The following is a 19,646-nucleotide window of genomic DNA, read 5'->3' on the forward strand; positions in this document are numbered from 1 at the left end:
CAGCACTCTAAACAGGCTGCTTCACAGCCTTCTCTCGTCGGGGCCTTCTGTGTGCCGTGTTACTGATGACATCATCAGTGATGCAGCAGAGGGAATTCCCCGAGAGAAGGCCGCGAAGCAGCCTGTTTAGAGTGCTGCTGGCCCAATGCTGCTCTGGAAAGAGGCATGTAGGGCTCGCAGTCAGTGGGTTCGGATGGTCAGTGGGCCAGATTAAAAAATTAAATGGGTCGGATATGGCCCATGGGCCGTAGTTTGCCCATGTCTGTCCTAGACTCACAAAGCGCCCATTGGAACCCATATCATCATATGTCTGTAAAAAAAAAAATCTCCATATAACACAGAAATAGACACACAATCTCTTTCTTGCTTACAGACGTGTGTTTTCAGTAGGAGTCCACAACAATAACATTAAACTTTTGAAATTGTGATGGCTATTTAAGTGAAAATCAAAAACTATCATAGTGGCTGTGTGTTAAAAAACTTCATATAGGGAATGTTCCAAGCCAATATCAACAAAAATCACTTATCTCAATTTTATAATTCTCATATGCAGCAAGCTGGAACACTCCTCCCAATGTTTCTCCCAGCAGGTTTACTCCTGTTTTGCTGCTTAATTGAGCTACTTCAGGGGAAAACTCTGCATTTTTTTAATCCATTTGACGCCACAAAGCCTCAGAATTGTTTTCAAATATCTCCAAAATTGACACGCCCTATTCTACATACTTCTGTGTTGCCTAGATGATGAGGATTGAAGTATTGTCTGTTAAAATTTCTTACAAATCTTGTAGCAGCCTGGGACCACACTATTTAAAACTGCACATCTGGCATCTTTATTTTACCGGAATTCAATGCAGCTATAAAACACTCAGGAAAAAGACATGAGAATGTCAATGCAGATTGCAAGTCCCCTAATGGTGAAAACCTCCACCCCCCAAACCCACTAATGATTTCATTAGTGAGACTGTTGTCCCTAAGGCCTCCTTTTACAAAGCCATGCCAGAACTCACTACTGCGGCTTTGTGAAAGGTGGGCCTATATTCTTGCTACAACTATCAACAGCAGTTAAGCTGTGTTTTTCTACATAGATTTCATCTTTCTTTGCATATTTATTTATTTATTTTAATGATGTCATACTGCAGTAATGATAGTAATATATTTGCCAATATGTGGATAGGTAGATCAAATCAAGTTGTCAGCATCTGCTAATATTTACAGGTGAATGGTTGAATTAAAATAATGTCACACCTGATTCTATGAATTTTATGTCTAGTTTCTCGCAGAGCCTAAAATTAATGCAGCTAGGCAAGGGTTTAATTTGTAGACAAAAAGCAAGTGGCACTGCGAAGCCAGGGGAAGGGATGGGCCAAGGGCAATCGCAATAGAAGAAGAGGGGTTGGATTAGGGAGCAGAGCGGCTGTTCTCTGCTCTGCCCCAAGCTCGTATTCTTTCCTCCTTCCCTGCAAACTACCCGGAGAACACTTCTGCTGCTCCGGTCCTGAAGTCTAACAAGAACATAAGAACATAAGCATTGCCTCCGCTGGGTCAGACCCGAGGTCCATCGCGCCCAGCAGTCCGCTCATGCGATGGCCCAACAGGTCCAGGACCTGCACAGTACTCTTCTATCTATACCCTTCTATCCTCTTTTCTAGTAGGAAAATGTCCAATCCTTTCTTGAACCCCAATACCGTACTCTGCCCTATTACGTCAGAGTACGGTATTGACGTAATAGGGCAGAGTATGGAAGTAGTGAAACCTCATGTCAGACTGTTTCCCCAGAAAATAAGCCCTGTAATTAGGTACTATCACATCTTAAATAGGCTGGATATGTGCAATGGTGTAACTTATTTCTGTACCTAGGGGAAAAGATTGACTATTGTTTTTAGAGAGAAAGCAAAACAATCTCCTTCAAAATAATGGCAATGACCTTATCTTGTAATAGGGTCTTTTGACAGAGCTGTGTAAAAGGTAGACTTAAAGCTCCTTTTACAAAGGTGCGCTAAATGTTTTAGCGCATGCTAACCACATGCTAAACGCTAACGTGTGCATGTTAGTCTATGGACGCGTTAACGGTTAGCATGCACATATATTTAGCGCATGCTAAAACGCATAGTGCATCTTAGTAAAACAGGGGGTTAGAGTACTTGTGTGAGAACTACTCCCCTGTGCCCTAAAACAGCTGATCTATTTATTTGTGTTAATATGTTTTCAGCTTACAAAATGCAAACCATAACCAATAACAAATAGCAAGATTCAGTGAATTAAGTTTTTACACCAGAAGATAATAAAGTATTTGTAAACCATAAAGTAAGCATTAATGGTTCTACCTCAGGATATGCCCAAGACTTATCGAATGATTCCTCTTTTTGTTCTTAATAACAAACATATTAAAAGAACTTTCCTGCACTGAGCTGATTATAAACTGTAAAAAAAAGGATTATTGAATTGAATATACCTATGTTACTATTAGGGAAGACAGCACTAGCATATCAAGGTAAAAATCCAGATGCACATCAGTAGTGGATGTGTGGCCTAGTGGTTAGGGCTACAGCTCTTTTTTTACCCTGGGCAAGTCACTTAATACTCCAATGCCCCAAGTATGTTAGAGAGAGTGTGAGCCCACCAAGACAGACAGGGAGAAATGCTTGAGTACCTGAATGTAAACCACTTAGGCTATAAGTGGTCTATAAATACAAAAATATATTAATAAATAAATCTACTTCTAGTTCCTTGGTCTTCACTCATAGATGTTGAGGACCATCAGTGGACCAGGTTTTCAGGATATGCCTAATAAGTATGCATGAGAGAGATTTGCCTACAGTGGAGGAAGTGGGCATGCAAAATACAGCAACCAAATTGATTTATAGGAAAAAGAAGTACGATCGTGTGTCTCCTTTGTTGAAGGCTCTTCATTGGTTGCCAGTTCATCTTAGAATTCAGTTCAAGTGTGCTACCGTAGTGTTCAAAATTTTGAATAGAATATTTAGGCCTTTGGTTCCTATTTCTTTTATAAGAAGTCCTTTTACTAAGGTGCGCTATCCGATTTAGCGTACGGTAAATGCCAATAAGTCCATTATATTCTATGGACGCGTTAGTATTTAGCACCTAGCGCGCCTTGGTAAAAGAGGGGGATAATTCTTTACTAACTATAAGACCAAGGACCTCTCAACTGTATAAACTTTCTTTCCCTTCAATTGAGGGAATAAAGACATTAGATTATGTCTCTCGCTCCTTTGTATACATCTTTACTTCTATTTGGAACGAATTACCAGTTGAGATCAGATCTACTTTTTCTCTTTATATCTTTAGAAAATATCTGAAGACTTTTCTCTTTCAAAAAATTGTTACATAAGTAATTCTATTTGAAGAAACTATTGTGTAAACCGAGTCGAGCCTCTGTTGTCTGGAGGATGATCCAGTATATAAATCAAAAGATTGGTTTGGATTGGATAGGATAGGAAGATCCTGAAAACCTGATCGGTTGGTGGCCCTTGAGATCTCAGAGTGAAGAAAAAGAGAAGTGGCTTCACTTTTATATTGATAAGCAAAGAAACATGTTTCCATCCCAAGATGGAATTAACACAGACAAAAAATACTGTAGCATCATGGTCTCTTCTTACATTTTAACAAATATATTCACAAATCACTGTTTGAGGGTACTATGCATTATATAAACTTTGTATTCTTTTATTATTATTATTTTAAATTTCAGACTGCTCATGTAATATAGTATGCCATATTCCTCCCATATCATGCATAAATAAGAGTGAATTCCAATATGATGAGCACAGAGCCAATAAAACATGTCTAAGACTTGCTGTTTCATACATATTTTGCAACCTGGGTACACAGACACCTAGAACAATGTTTTCCAAGTCAGTCCTGAAGTACCCCCTTGCCTTTCAGGTTTTCAGGAAATCCACAATGAATATACATGAAAGCTATATGCATATAATGAAGGCAGTGTATGCAAATCGATCTTGTGCATATTCATTGTGGATATCCTGAAAACCTGACTGGCAAGGGGGGTACTCCAGGACCGACTTGGGAAACACTGACCTAGGACATTCCTATTTCTCATTAAAATGCACTTGACTAGAATGAAATATGTCTGGTCTAGCACTTATTTCTTCTCAATGGGTATTTTCAGATGGTTTTAGAGTCTAAACTGCTAAAGTCCATCAATACTTCTATTTGCAAGATTCCTCTTAAAACAATGCCAGCTCATTATAGCTGATATAAATCATGTATCATATAGAGCAGTGTTCTTCAACCACCGGTCCATGGACCAGTGCCGGTCCACAGAAATTTCCTGCCGGTCCACAGGGCCAGCACGTGCATCAGGCCCAAAACAGAGTTCTTCAACTGCCAGTCCACGGTGCGATTGATGCTGCGTTATCTTCGAGCCAGCTCCCTCTTCCTAACTGATTCAGTGCACAAAGCCACGGGCAGTGGCTCCTACGGGCATCCTGCGCCTGAACCGGAAGCCTTATCTCTGACGTTGCAACATCAGAGGGAAGGCTTCCAGATGAGGCACGGGACGTGCAAGATGCAATTAGTACTATTATGGGGGTGGGGTCTGGGGTGGAGATTGGGTAGAGATGGGCGGGGTCTGGCCCACGACTTAGCCCAGTGTTCTTCAACCGCTGGTCTATGGACCGATGCCGGTCCACAGAATAATTATTTTATTTCTGCCGGTCCATAGGTGTAAAAAGATTGAAAAACACTGCTATAGAGTAATAGCAAACACTGTTCAATAGATCACGTCTATTTTGTATATAGCACTTTTGGTTTATTACGGAATTTAAAAGCATTCCCCCTCATTCTATATAGTATGCCAAGTGCCAAATTGGGCATGGGCGTCAGAACAGGGGTGGCCACAGGGGCTTTCCCGTCTCCCCCACCCACCTCCTCCCCGGCCGCTCTCATTTTAAATCTTCGGGCAGCGGCAATGAGTGAACCTGCTGCTGTCGGCCGTGCCCCAGAATGAAGACTTCCGGGGCAGGCCGACGGCAGCAGACTCACCCATTGCTGCTGCCCGAAGATTTAAAATGAGAGCGGCTAGGAAGGAGGTAGGTGGCAGAGGCGGGAGCTGGAGGGAGAGGCCTAGGGTGGAGCTTTTGGGACCCCCCTCCCCCCCAAACAAAATGCATTCCGTTGCTTATGCAATTGGGCGCACACTTTTGGTGCTCAAATAGCAGTAAGGTGCCAAAACTAAACTAAACCTTAGGTTTGTATACCGCACCATTTCCACAAGCGTAGAGCTCGGCACGGTTTACAGGGTTAGGTTGAAAAGGAGCTACAATGAAAGGTTATAGGAAAGGAGCTAGGAAGATAAAGAGGGACAGGGTACCAAAGAGCAATGTTAAAGCAGCAGTTGGGAGTCTAAGTCCACTTAGGCACTACTCTACAACTTTGTGCTTAAATATTCTACTATGTTGTACCTGCAAAATGGGTGTTTACAAGGAATAGACGTGGGCAGGTCATGGGCACTGCAACTACATTGTGGAATGCTTTGCCCTCTGAACTTCAGAAAATACAAACTGTAAGACACTTTAAAAGAAAGTTGAAAACATCTTTTTTCGACAATATATTTTTGCTAAACGCAAATATGACCACGTCTCCCCTCTACTTACCAATCTTCACTGGCTCCCAGTACTTTCCAGAATTCATTTCAAATGCCCCTGCCTGGCTTTCAAGATCATTCACGGCATCCTTCCGCCCCTAATCCCTCTATCCTTCCTCGCCCCGACACCAACTACCACCAGATCTGCCCACAGACATAAACTATCCTTCCCCTCTCTACACGGCATCCTCCACGCAGGTAAACTGGGTAGACCCCTCCTCTCCAAAATCACCGGCCTCTGGAACGACCTCCCGGTCCCGCTGCGGAACCTGGACTCCCTCCAACTATTCCGAAAACAACTGAAAACCTGGCTTTTCTCTAGCATATAATAATCTCTTCTCCTGATTACATCCCCTCTTTTTATGCTTTGTAAACTCTTTCTCTTCTCTCTTCCCATATTTTTTAAACTCTGTAAACCGTGTCAAGCTCCACTTCAGTGGAGAAGATGCGGTATATAAACCTAAGGCTTAGTTTAGTTTAGTTTAGATAAATTGAAGGCTGTTAGCCTGAACTGAATATACTTATGCTCTCTAATTTGAACTGAAGACAATTAACTATTTTTGATCGTATGTGTGTTGTTTGAGGGTTGTTGTTGTTTTTTTTTTAATGCTAACAATTGAACTAAGGAGTTAATACTGGAAGAATGATCGGTTCAAGATTTTGGGCTCCTTTTATCAAACAGCGGTAGAGAATTACACCTTGGGCCAGTGAGGTAAATGCTGTTGATGCTCATAGGAAATGAATGAGCTTTGGAGCATTTACCTTGCCAAGTCACAGTAAAACGCTCTACTGCTGCTTGATAAAAGGAGACCTTTGTGATGCATGTATTTTGGTATGATTGTATATTGTTTGTTTTTATTGAATGTTTTTAATTATCCTCCTCCTTTACAAAGCCGCGCTAGCGTCTTTACCGCCGGCTGCCGCGGTAACAGCTCTGACCCTCATAGAATTCCTCATAGAGCGTCCGAGCTGTTATCGCCATGACCGGTGCTAAAAACGCTAGAGTGATGCTTAATTTACTAAAACGAATTCTAATTGAATCTTTATCTAATCTTTGGTCTCTACCTAATTGTACGGCTGCATATGTATATTTAAAATTGTTTGCATAGATGCTTTTAGTCTTCTCTGCATCTATGTTTTACATTTATAAATCATTTGTTCTGTAAAATCTCATTGTATTTTATTTAATCGTTACATTACATTAATGACTTCTATTCCGCCTGTACTTGTTATATATTAAACTTCAATTAAATTTTTTTTTTAAATGAAAAGTAAAGGAGGGGGTATGAGTGTATGTTGATTGCTTAGAATGTTAAGATAACGCTGAGTGTAAATAATATAACCCATCCTTTACAAAGCTGCGCTAGAATTTTTAGCACTGGCCACCGTAGCAGCAGCTCAGATGCTTAAAGGAATTCTATACGCATCGGAGCTGTTACCGTGGCAGCTGGCGCTAAAAATGCTAGTGCGGCTTTGTAAAAGAGGGGGGATAAATGCATACATACGCTTTAGGAGCCTAATTTCTGCATTTAGATGTGTCCATTAACACCTACAAAGAGCAAGTATAAGAGGTGGGAGCCTAAATGTAGGCGCCTAATGGCTGACTTGCAAATATTTTAAAACAAATTAGGTGCACATATTTGCTGATATAGAATGCTAGCTTAGCATCGAGATTTTGGGCATCTAACTTTTAGGGCTGCTTTTACTAAGGTGCGCTAGCGTTTTCACCGCATGCAGGAAATTACCGCATGCTACGCTTCTAGAACCAACGCCCGCTCGATGCTGGCGTTAAGGTCTAGCATGCGCGGCAGTGTAGCGCACGCTATTCCGCGCGTTAAAGCCCTAACGCGGCTTAGTAAAAGGAGCCCTTAGTGTCCTTTATAGAAATGCCTCCATTACTTATAAAGGACTGTTTTATTACTGGATGCTACAAGCATGAAAACCGAATAGAAAACATCTGTCTAAAAGCAGCGTTGGCCAGAGCAACAGACTGTTTGGCAGGTAAGGCATTTGCCTTGTATTAATCTATCTGCCATTCTGTGACATCCGTAAGGTGTTTTCCTGGTGCTTTATCATGGAATTAGTCAGTTCTGAATGTTCCATTTTTAGCCACTTATTCAAGGGACAGTAATTAGTGCTAAATGGTGCTATCATTCAGGCAGTTGCAAGCATTTTTCAGTGACTTTTGCAGAAATTTAAAAAGGGAAAAATAACCTGTTTCCTTCATTCAGATCTTCTGTTTAGGAAAATACCAACCACTGGAAACTACCCAACAGTCTGTTATCTGCATTTGATTACAACTTCTGTCCCAGAGGGCTGTTCGTTTAACGTCATCTTCCAAAATATCAACTACATTGCAGTGGCTTAAATAAGCAAATTTTTCTTCAACATTGTTTTTCTTTGTGAACCTGAAAATCTGTTAATAGTAGTAGTTATGTTCTAATTTGTTTGACTAAAAATGGAAACATCCCTTAACACCATTTTCTTTTACAGAGATAAGTATTACATACAGTACATCGTATAGGTCAGAAGAACACGAGAGCTTGAAAAGCATTTCCTCCAAGCAAAGGACTGCAGTATCTGCAAGCCAGACTCATCTCTAGCCTGTTTCTAGCTGTTCTCATTTTAAAAAAACATTTGTCACTTGACAGCTCATAATCTTACATTATTTAATAATTGGTGAGTTTTGACTAATTCAGTTTTGTATCTAAAAAATCATTCTTTTTAGTAAATCAGTCACTTAAAAGATTCTAGAGTCAAAATGAATTGTAAGTATAATTTTTTTTTTTTTTTTAAAGTGCATTGGCCAGATCTTTCGGAAACTAATGACAAACAGAAATTAAAAACTAACTGATCAAAATATGTGTTTGCTTACAATGACCAAGTAAACATTTATGCCATTTTTAAAGCTACATTGGAACGAACCTGCAGTTAGGTAGTGCCATGGAAATCTCTGTATAAATCTTTAATCCTTCCTTTCCTAAACTGCCTCCCCCACTGTATCAAGTATGAGGACTCAGACCCAAACACCCCCTTAATAGGGGGTTGTGCAATCTTTACCTTCTGAGGTCTCCCCTCCCCTGCAGTAGACATGCTAGGGCTATAGATTTATAGAGGTAGTAGGTGGAGGACAATCTTGAAAACAGGAGAGGATTGGGGGGGAGGGGGGTTGAATAACAGGCTTGAGCGCTCCTTACAAAGGAGAAATTATGTCATTTGGTTGTTTACCTTGAAATTCATGTCATGCAAAGAATGCTTCAATCAGGCTGGCAGGGATCCAAAACTGACCTATTTATAGCCTTGCCTCAAAAAGCCCAGGCCTTGTTCCTGTTCCTCAGAGGTGGCCTGACACAACCTAACTACCCATTGCTGTTCTATGGGAGTACTGAGTTACTGGTCAGGAAATCCTTTCTCTACCTGAATGGAACTAGTAATTGTTGCAGCTGGTGGACAATGGGTGTGTATGTGAATTTTGTAAGGTTGGACCCACCCAAAATGTAAGGTGAGAGGGGTTATGGTTGAAGCGGCCTTACAATCCTCGGTCCCGAGTTCAATACCCTCACAGAAGATTCACCAGGAAGTAAAATCACTCACAAAGACCACTAACAGTGTTTGCATAAAGAATAGATATATTGTGCAGATTTGTTCAGAGCCTGGACTTTTCACTTGTCTATGAAAAATCAAGGTCTAATTTGTGAAAAATTTGACCTGGCAATCTGGCATGGAGGTCTGTGCCTGCTCCCTAAGCCCCATGTGCTTATTGCAGGGCATGGATTGAGTAGCACCAATGGTTGAGTTATTTTAGTGATGGTATTAATTATTTAGTTGGTCATCATGGGTAGTTCACATGACCAGATAATAATTTCTATATTCAAATGTGTTTACTTAATCAATTGGGGGATTGGTTAAGGGGGGAGGGGTTTCCTAATGGATACTTAAACAATAAATAAAACTGTGACCAGTATTTCCTCTGAGTAGTATCAAATTGCCCCTTGAAATGGACGGTACGACATCTTCCTCAAAGAATCCCTATAGTCTCATAAAGAGTCTCTATAACATCCTTATGCTATAATTGTATCCATAATCTTCCTTGCTCTATATTAATCTTTTTTCCACTTGCTGTACTGTAAATTGCCTTCAACCTTTATAGGCATAGCACGACTCAATTCCAGATTAGATTAGATTTCCCACACTGTGATATTCAGTCTTAACTAATAATTAAGTGTTGGGTCATAAAATTGTTTGGAGGTGACGGCACATCAGAGGAAGGTCTGCCACAGCTCCCCCCTGTTAAAATGGGAAGTACGTTTCTACCTAGAGTTGTAGGCCCATCTGCTCTACCGATGCACAACCCCAGGGCGTCATCACTTCCTGCACTCTAGAAGGTAACAGGATGTTTCCATAAAGTTGACTGGCAAGGCGAAAAAGTAATACTTTGCCTATAAGTGTGGGAATGACTAGCAATTGAGCTCAACTGTCGTTTAGGAGAGTGCAATCTAAAATCAATAAATATTTCTTCCTTGCTCTCAGAATGAAAAATAATACTGTCTTACATCACTGGTTGGCAATACCTAGTTAATATAACTCTTTGGGCTCCCATGTGTCTCAGTAGCAAGAAAGAGAACCATGCATTTATCAATCTGAGTCTGTTCTTAAGTATATTCCTTACTCTTTGCTTTTGTTGTTATTGTTTTTTGTGGTTATTTTTTTCTTGGCATAGCCCTTTCAATTTGTACATTGCTAAACTTATTTGATTATCTCTTCTGCAAATGCTTTTAATGAGCACTACCTAATGTCTAACTAAATACAAAGACACAGTAAAGGAAGCCAAACCTCCTCCTTGGCCCTCCCTTATAGCTGCAGAAAACATGTTCCCCTTTTCCTCCGTTATCTAGCCCTGACTCTCTGTGAATGGATGACAAGACAGGTTAATAAACTTGAAGCCAAGAGAGGAAAAGTACTCCAGCAGATAGTGCCAGAGGGTAACCTTACCTTCTTTGGGCGGGCGCCGGGCCTCCCTAGACAGGTTGCAGATCTGGGTGGTTTGCAGCTCCTGGGTCAGACAACCTTCCGTCTGCTCGTTGAGGGGCAAGATCACATTATTTAATAGCAGCGACTGGTCATCTGAGCCCCACTCCCCTAAGTGTTGTGGGCAGCTGCATTTTGTATACATGATTCCACAAGGTTCCGTCCTCCCATTCTCGGTTTTTAGACAGTTCTCCAACCAAGTGCATAAGACATGGCAACCAAATTGGCTTGGGCTCACCTTATTCAAAACCAAAAACTCCAGAAAGGATTTCTGGTCCTCATCCTTCTTCTGTAATCCTGGAAAATCGGTGGGATATACCCTTCGGAGCTGAATGAAATTTTTATCATATTGTACAAATATAAATGCATTCTTTGAGTCGCAGATTTGCATGATAGAATTGCTATTTCGCAAAAGGTCTTGGATTTTCTCATGAGAAAAATGATCAAACTGATAAGCCAAAAGTGAAAAGTTGGAGCAGCTGAAGTCCTTTTTGGAGAATTTCAGGTAGATGCTATATTTGGTGGGATCTGGGTTTTCCAGCGTCCAAGTGCAGTTTGTAAAGTTTTTGGGAAACATTTCACTTACAGAATATGATCCATAAATGACCCCTTTCACCAGCGTTGAACACCAAAAGTCCTGGGCTGTAGTAAATCCAAACATAACCAGCAGATAGGTGGAAAATATATAAATCAGTAAATTACGAACAGCCTTCATCCTATGTCATTTGGCCTGTAGGAAACGAAATAAAATAAAAATACAAGTAGAATTCTGCAAGCATGAGAAACAAGACCCTTTACAACATTCTATGTACTGTGGCTGTTGTTAAGGACTCGTGCAAGCAAAAACCTTTTTTTTTTTTTTATCAAAAAGAGGGGCAAGTGTTTTATATAAATATATGTATTATAGAACAAGGACATTTTTTAAGGGTGTGCTAACAGCGCCATCATGTGGCCTTTTTAATAGTGAAATTATAAATAACAAATATTTATTAGATTATTACTATATTAAAAATTGGAATACCAACGCTTGCTTTTCATGTATTTGTCTTTCTGGTACGATTTCCTTCCCTAATGATTTTGCTGCAACATTATGACAATGATGATGATGATTATGTAAGAATTTTTTGAATGAAGCATAGAAAAGCTTGATAGGAATGATTTCCATTAATCTACTCATTTTCAGGGCATCAGCTGTGATTATCAGTGAACAGGTGTTTTGCAGTATTTTCTATAGGTATGGTTTGAACCTCTAATTTTTTTATTATTTTTTTAAGGCACGATATCTTTGTTTGATGCAGATAGAAGAGTATTCTTGTCTTTATAGGAGGAGGGGGCACCTAATTTACACAGGTCTCCGAAAGAAAAGATTACGTGGATAAAATAAGCTGAACGGTGCATGTTTATACATCGGATGATCAGTAAATCAGTATATAGATGTCTGCATTTTGATAGCATATAGCGGACATTTTAATGTGATGTATCCTCTTGAGATTTTATAAAGTAGATCTGTGGATACAGCTTGATAAAATCTTTACATCAGGGCAGCATTATTATAAGTGATGGCGAAACATTGGCTGAGTCAGGTACACTTAATTACTTCTGAATACTGTGTTCCCTGCCGGGAAAAAGAGGATTGGGGTTGCAGATGACTGTCTACGGGTGAAAGGCACATCACACTTGCCCTTCTGCAAACTGCATTAATTTAGGCTATCAGTGGCGCCTTTCTAAAATTTACAGAGGTTTAAAAATAAATAACTGCAGTGGTTTGCATTAACTATGAAGACAGTGGTCTTGGTAATATTTAGTTCTGTGTTTAATCATGCAAACGTTAACATTTTTCAACTTTTAATAAAAAGTTGAATATTTTATATATAAAGAGAGAAAAAAGGCTTGGCCTTTAAAAATCTGAAGTGATAAAATGGATGCAAAGTTCAATTTAAAAACTTTAGCCTCCAGCTTCCTCTAATCTTTCTCTGCAAACACAGACATATATAGTTACTTGAGTTTGGAAGCCTGTCTTTTGCCTGCTCACAAGCGGAAAGCTATTGCTATGGATGAGATGGTGAACAGCATAAAACGCTTTCACAGCTCCAATACCTCTTCAGAAAAAAAAAAGAAATGAGTTTCAATCTCTAAACCTCAGCAGAAAGAAGAAAATGGTGCAAAAGTAAATTCTTCTTTCCCATTAATTTTTTTTTTTTTTTTTTTAAATCATGGTAACAGTTGCTTGCCTAGATAAGCCCAGCACACATTATTGTACTGCCTGTATTAACCATATAAAAAATAAATAAAAGTCACAAAATCGTAGATCGATGCTCCCTCAAGAAATCATCTGACTTTTTGCCAAGGAAAAGGGGGCTCTTTTCTTCTCGTTGCTGAAAGGCGTCGTAATATTACTAACAATAACTCTTCAGGATCTAAGCATGATAATCCTGTGCTCGCCTCTTTTTTTTTTTTTTTGCTCTAGCACTTCGAAGGCAATGCAGCTCTGCGCAGTGTTATTCGGTATAGCGTAGGCGTTGAGAACCAGAGTGACCGTAAACGTTTATATGATGAATTCCATCCTATTAAAAAAAAAAAGCATGCTTTATTTTCAAATAAACAGTTTACCCCCCTCCTTTAAAAAAAAACTACTTTTTGTTGTGTTTTCTTCCAAGCAGCAGTCATGCCTTGGAATGAATGCATCTGAGCTGCTGAGGAAGCATTCTACCGTCAGTTCGTCCTAGCTGGAAACATGCACAGCCCTTGAAAAATCGTGAATTTGTATTGTGTGTGTGGGGGGGGGGGGGCATATATTTAGCTAGAAGATGTATGCAGTAAGCAAAATCATTAGGCTCCAAGAAATGAATGAAGACTGAGTAGAGAGGGTTCCAGTTAGATATTTGGTAAAGAAAGGAATTCTACTAAACGAAGAAGAAGAAAAAAAAAAGGGGGGGGAAGGGATAAATAAAGACGGGCATTATAGTTTGGATATTCCCCAAACTGATTTTCTAAGTAACAGTGTAGATCGGTGGAATATAGACGGCGCCATTACTCCACTCAGTACTCAATGTATATATATTTTTCACACCGAGGATCCACAGATCTTATCTCAACTTCTTATTAATCGCCCCCCCCCCCTCCTTTCAATTACAGGAATCACGTACAAACCTAGGTTTCTTTGGGCTCTGTGGAAATTTCTTGCAAAACAGACTTCTTTAACATTCTCGACCACAGAGTGTAACAGAAGAAGGGGGTGGGGGGTATAGAGAGAGACGGACCCTGGTACCCCTTTCTTTCTGTGGTCCTTCGATAACAGCCTCTTGTACCCTGGATGCAGAGAGAAGTCTAGAAGAAATGTCTTTAATGAGACACAGATTAAAAAAAAAAAAAAAGTCCCTCAGTAATCCCTTACCTTACACTCCAAAACTGGGGCTATTTCTCTAAGACACTAGAACGGCACACGTCCCAACAAAATTGCTGGAGAGACTCCCCTTCTTTCCGAATCATCGCTTCCCATTTTCCCAGGCTCAGGTTCGAAATAGAGACTTAAAAACAGATGGGGAGGGGGGGGGAACGGCAACTCCCCTCCCCCAAAAACCAAATAAATAATAAAATACAGAAACTCCCCAGTGCACTCAATCTATTCTTTCCGCTGAATCCACCAAATCACGAGAAAGCAGCAGGGGGGGGGAGGGAAAAACTCCCAACCAAAAAAAAAAAAAAAAAGCTAAAACAATTTAATTGAAATTGAAGAGCGCAGGTTTGGTCGGTTTTTTTTGTTGTTGTTCACTTGCAACAAAGTCTAACCCAATAAACCCCGAAATCAAGCGGTTACGAAACCGATGAGAGGAGTGAAGCAAAGAGCTGCTGTTGCAGAAGATGCTGGTGACTGGGGTGGGGGGTGGGGGGGTCCCGGCTTCCTCCCTCCCCCTCGAGGTACAGATGGACGGACAGCGACTAGAAACCAAATCCTTGGCTGCTGACGGAGGAAATCTGTTTGAACGCTGAGAGAAGTGGAAGGAGGGAGGGGAGGGAGGGAAGGGAAGAGAGTACAGCCGAGCGCGTGAGAGAGTGAGGGTGTTGCATGTGTGTGTGGTGTGTCGGCTTGGGATGGTACCGGGAGCGCACACGTCACCGCAGCCCAAGCCTGGCACGTCTAGAGCCCTCTCCTCTCCATCTGGGAGGTTTTGCTTCCCCCCCCCCCCCCCCTGTTCCCACCGCCGGGCTAAAACGCTCCTGAAGAGAAACTCAGAGAGACACCCAACGACGGAGGTGGGCGGGAAAAACCTCCCCCCCCCTCTCTCTCTCGCCCCCGCCCTCTCTCTTCGGGAAAAGCGCCCCCAACCCCCTGCCGCAGCCTCGAGAGCTGTCCATTCAGCACGGCGCTGCAGATTAATCGGTGTAGGGGCTCCCGGGGAAACACTTCTCAAAGCTTCCAAACTGCTGCCTCTTTCTGACTGAGCAATAGCAGGGTTTTTTTTGTTTGTTTTTTATTTGGAAAGGGGGGAGGAGGTTTTCTCCGGGAGGCTGCAATTAACACCTTATTTGTTCTTGCCGGGCTTTTTTGTTCGGATCGGCGCGAGGCTGCAAAAGGTCGAAAATGTGAGATTGTTTTCCGCCCAGGGATATCCTCGCGCCGCGCCGCCGCTGCTGCAGCTTCCGGGCTGGCGCGTTCGCCTGTTTTTTTTTGTTTTTTTTTTAAAGTTGTCCCGAGTAAACGTTCCCGTGGCCCGTCGTCCGCCTATCTGGGAAACGAGCTCGGGTCCGACAGGATATCGATCCGTCGCATTGTGGCTGGATGCGGTATGTCTTTGACTGGAGTATCCTCAGAGGTGCACACCCCCCCCCCCAAAAAAAAAGGGCATTCAAATCCTCGGCATTATTCGGGTGGCCACAAATAGTGCTCTAGAATCGCGCAAAGGCTGAATAAGTGCTGACCAAAGCGAGGGATCTATTCAAAGCTTTTAGTGCTTTTCTTAAAAAAAAAAAAAAAAATTGTAGCTATTTTTTTGTTTGCCTGCATGTATGCATGCCTCTTTTATTTCTCTTCTGTTATAGCTAAAGATGAATAAAATGTTTGCCTCCAGTCTGGATTATTATTTTGCTGCCAGGTCGCCTGTACCAACTGATGGATGAGCCAGGGGCACGGTGAACTGGACACATCCCTGGCACAGTGTCAAGAAATGCTTAAAAGGGGGCGATTGATTTCAGCATATCATTCCTGCCTAGGGTGGCTGGTTCGGTTGCACATGTGTCATTTGACCACACCAGCACTGTTTCCAGATTCAACTTTTCAGACGTTACTAGAGCTCGGGATACAATTTGCAATGGGGGGTAACACAATGCAGAAAATCTAAATGCTTGGGGAAACGTTAAGTCAAATATCTAGCTTTTTGAACATTCAAAATAATAATAATAAAGGGTGGATTAGAATGGAATGCATGTTAACAAGGACCTTTGAGGACTTTGCAACACAGCCTATTTTAGTATTAAATATTGTCCTCACCCCAGGCTTAACTTCAAAATATGCTAACTTCAAAGTTTCCTGTAAGATGCACAGGCTGCACACATTCTGATATACACTGCTATTAATCACAAAATTTGAATTACATCAATAGGAGGGTGTCAGGTCAAAAGTGCGCCGGGACAAAGGCGCGCGCAGACAATTGAGCGCAACGCAGAGGCGCGCGCCGCTCAAAATTACTGTTTTTAGGGCTCCGACGGGGGGGCGTGGGGGGAAACCCCCCCCCCACTTTACTTAATACAGATCGTGCTGCGTTGTGGGGGGTTGTAACCCCCCACATTTTACTGAAAACTTCACTTTTTCCCTGTTTTTAGGGAAAAAGTTCAGTTTACAGTAAAATGTGGAGGGTTACAACCCCCCAAACCCCCCCATAACGCCGGCGCGGTGTCTATTAAGTAAAGTGGGGGGGTTCCCCAACAAAACCCCCTGTCGGAGCCCCTAAAAACAGTAATTTTGAGCGGCGCGCGCCTCCGCGCTGCGCTCAATTGTCCGGGCGCGCCTTTGTCTTTTGCGCCGTTGTCTATGAACCCAATAGGAGTCAAGGCTTTTCCTAGATAAAGAACTGTCACCTACGTTGTATGCCTACAGCCCGGCTGCCCTGGTTAGACTTTCTCTTGCTATTGGAAGCTAAGCAGGGTCAGACCTGGATGGGGATCCACTGGGCAGCAGCAAACCTAGTGGAGCCTCACACTGCGCAAGAGAAGGCAATGACAAACCACTCCTGTACTCTACCTCAAAACATCACAGGGAGGATTCCTCACGGTGCATGCAGCCATGGGCTGGTGCTTGGCTTAAAGGCATGCAAACACCCGTGATGTAAAACATCTTTACTGGTACCACTTTCACAAAATCAGCTTTTTTAACGTTCTAGGGGAGTATTGGCAAAGTATGGCGCGGGAACGTGCAGAGGATAATTCTATAAAGGGGTGCGTATAATTAGGTACCCAGGGAGCATTTTTGTAGAGTGGAGTAGCTTAATGAATTCAGTGCCCAGTGCAGTTCGTTGTGACCCTGTGCAACTCACCTAACCCTCCATTGCCCAAGGTACAAACACTTAAGGGGTCTTTTACTAAAGCTTAGCACAAATTATCTGCAGCAGAGCCCATAGGAATATAATGGAGCATATGACAGATAATGCCTTTAGTAAAAGGCCCCCTTACTTTGTGAGCCCACCAGGGGCAGAAAAGATCCCTGAATACACTGGCATAGTAAGGGGGTGGGGGTGGGAGGTCCATCCCAGGCATGGTCTTTGTAAAGGGATACAGGCACCCGTCCTCTCCGCCCCCTCCTTCCCGACGCCCCTGCCATTCGTATGCGCCCATTCCCTTCCCTTGTACCTATTTCGGTTTCCTGCACAAGTAGCATTAGGAACTTGTTGCCCACGGCGGTGTTGTCTCTCTCTGACATCCCTTCCAGGCCCTGTGCCTAGAAAGTGACATCAGAGGGATAGCTGAGACGACGCAGGTAGCAAGTTCATGCTGTTGCTCTCACCTGGAAAATTAAAAAGGTACAGGGAAGAGAAGGAGGTGGGGGGGGGGGGGAGGGCACCACCGCCCTGGACACCACTTAGCCTCGATATGCCACTGCCTGAATAATTATAATATTTAAAAATAAATAAGCATTTTGGTGCCTACTTTCCTTTATACGATACTGCACAGTACACAAACATAATTTAGGTGTGACTACGTACACCAGCCATAGAGCTATATTAATACTTGTGCCTAAATTGCTAAAAAGTGCATCATAAAGCTCTGAAATTTATTTGCAGAAATGTGCATCCCATCTACGATCTGCCCAAATGTCACCAAGGTATACAAACGCCTTCAAATTGCACATCATCGCAATTAAGTGCCCTTTTAAAGAATAATACACAGCCGGAATATTGACATTTATGCTCAAGTTCTTCTATAGGTTGCCAGGATGTGTGTTTAGTGCAAATTCTGTAGCAACAGTTGCATGTGCAAATGCCATTATAGAATACAGTACTCCCACGCGAATTCGCGGTCCCAGTCATTCGCGGTATTTTCCGACCGCGAAGGGGAGGCAGGAGAAGGGGCAGCCGGGAGCTCCAGCGAGCGAAGGGAATCACTGGCGGTATGCTCCGACCGCCTCTTCCTGTACTAAAGTCGGGCCTCACCAATCAGGAGCTGCGTGTCAAAGCAGCTCCTGATTGGTGAGGCCTGACTTTAGTACAGGAAGAGGCGGTCGGAGCATACCGCCAGTGATTCCCTTCGCTCGCCGGCACTCCGGCTGCCCTCTCCTGTCTCCCCTGCCTAAAAAACGTATTTGTGGTTTTTCGACATTCGCAGGGGTTCCTGGTGCGAATATCGATGGAGTACTGTACTAGCACAAGTCCACAGTTATGCACTTAACTTTACACACAAGCACTTATGCTAGCCAAAGGACTGGTTTAAATGCCCACAATTACTGTAGGTGCGTAACTGTGAGTGTTCTATAAGATGCTCACCTAAGTGCAGTGCATATCTCTGACCTGTTCGTGCCCCTTCTTGCAGTTACTGTACTTGCTAAGGAAATTGCATGCATGTTTTATAGAATACTGACCAGATTCTATAAATAATGTCTTTTTTTTTTTTTTTTTTAATCTTTATTGATTTTAAAACTTCGACTGCAATACAATTAATTGAATATAACATACTGCATAAAACACAATATAAACTACACAAGTAATAAGTAAAACACTCATTTTCTCCCATCCTTCTCCCAGTTATTAATACAATAAGACATATGATGTGATTACAATATTATAATTAAGTAATTTAAATCCTCAAAATACATTTCCCTCCCCCCTATCCACCCACCCTGGATGTGTAAGGAAATCTAAGAAAAGGAAAGATACATGACCCTTATTGCAAGGTAACAGATGTACTCAATGGGCTCCACACTTTATTAAATGAACTACATATAAAGCTTATCGTGCCTAAGAATATTTTAGGCGCTGTTAGTTGCGTTTCCATAAAGGGTACCTAACTTTTATAGAATTGGGCCCTAGGTATGTAACTGCTAATTAGTGCCAATCTGTGCAAATTAATAGTGATTATAGCCAATAATTGGTTGTTAAAGTCAATTAGCATCTAATTACACTACGTAACATTTTTTTATGTTCCTGGGTAATAAGTGTCCATGTCCTTTCTTAATTGCCTACAGGGCCGGATTTAGATGAAAAGAGGCCCTAGGCTATTCCACTTATGAGGCCCTTTCACCTCCCATTTTTAAGTTTGTAAATTACATGAGAGATAATAAAATACATCATTACTGTGATATATATCAATATGTTAAATGAAACATGTTATTGGTACTAACCTTTATAAAAAATGTGACACGATCCACGTTTTGCCTCTCTCCCCACGGGGCTGGGCTTTGCCTAGCTGTTTCCGGACTGACGTCTTTCCCTCCCCGATCCTCCTCCCAGGGCGAGAAAAAGAAAGGGAGAAGCCGAGTCGGCGCCCCGTTGCGGCCGGAGCCGGTTCC

At 42.0% G+C, this 19,646-nt stretch overlaps 1 protein-coding gene across 5 annotated transcripts in view; it reads right to left on the reverse strand.

The window, feature by feature from the left end:
• Nucleotides 1-14,251, reverse strand: part of ADGRB3 (adhesion G protein-coupled receptor B3) — a 1,500,610-nt gene extending 1,486,359 nt beyond the window's left edge. For all 5 annotated transcript variants that reach the window (XM_033937354.1, XM_033937350.1, XM_033937352.1 and 2 more), the window contains exons 1-2: nt 14,046-14,251; nt 10,616-11,381 (exon numbers count right to left, since the gene is read on the reverse strand). In XM_033937354.1, the coding sequence (XP_033793245.1) occupies nt 10,616-11,366 (751 nt within the window). In that variant the 5' untranslated portion in view covers nt 11,367-11,381; nt 14,046-14,251. The remainder of the gene's footprint in view (nt 1-10,615; nt 11,382-14,045) is intronic.
• Between the last annotated feature and the right edge of the window lie 5,395 nt (nt 14,252-19,646).

The sequence above is a fragment of the Geotrypetes seraphini genome, chromosome 3 (assembly GCF_902459505.1).
Source record: "Geotrypetes seraphini chromosome 3, aGeoSer1.1, whole genome shotgun sequence".
Classification (NCBI taxonomy): Eukaryota; Metazoa; Chordata; class Amphibia; order Gymnophiona; family Dermophiidae; genus Geotrypetes; species Geotrypetes seraphini.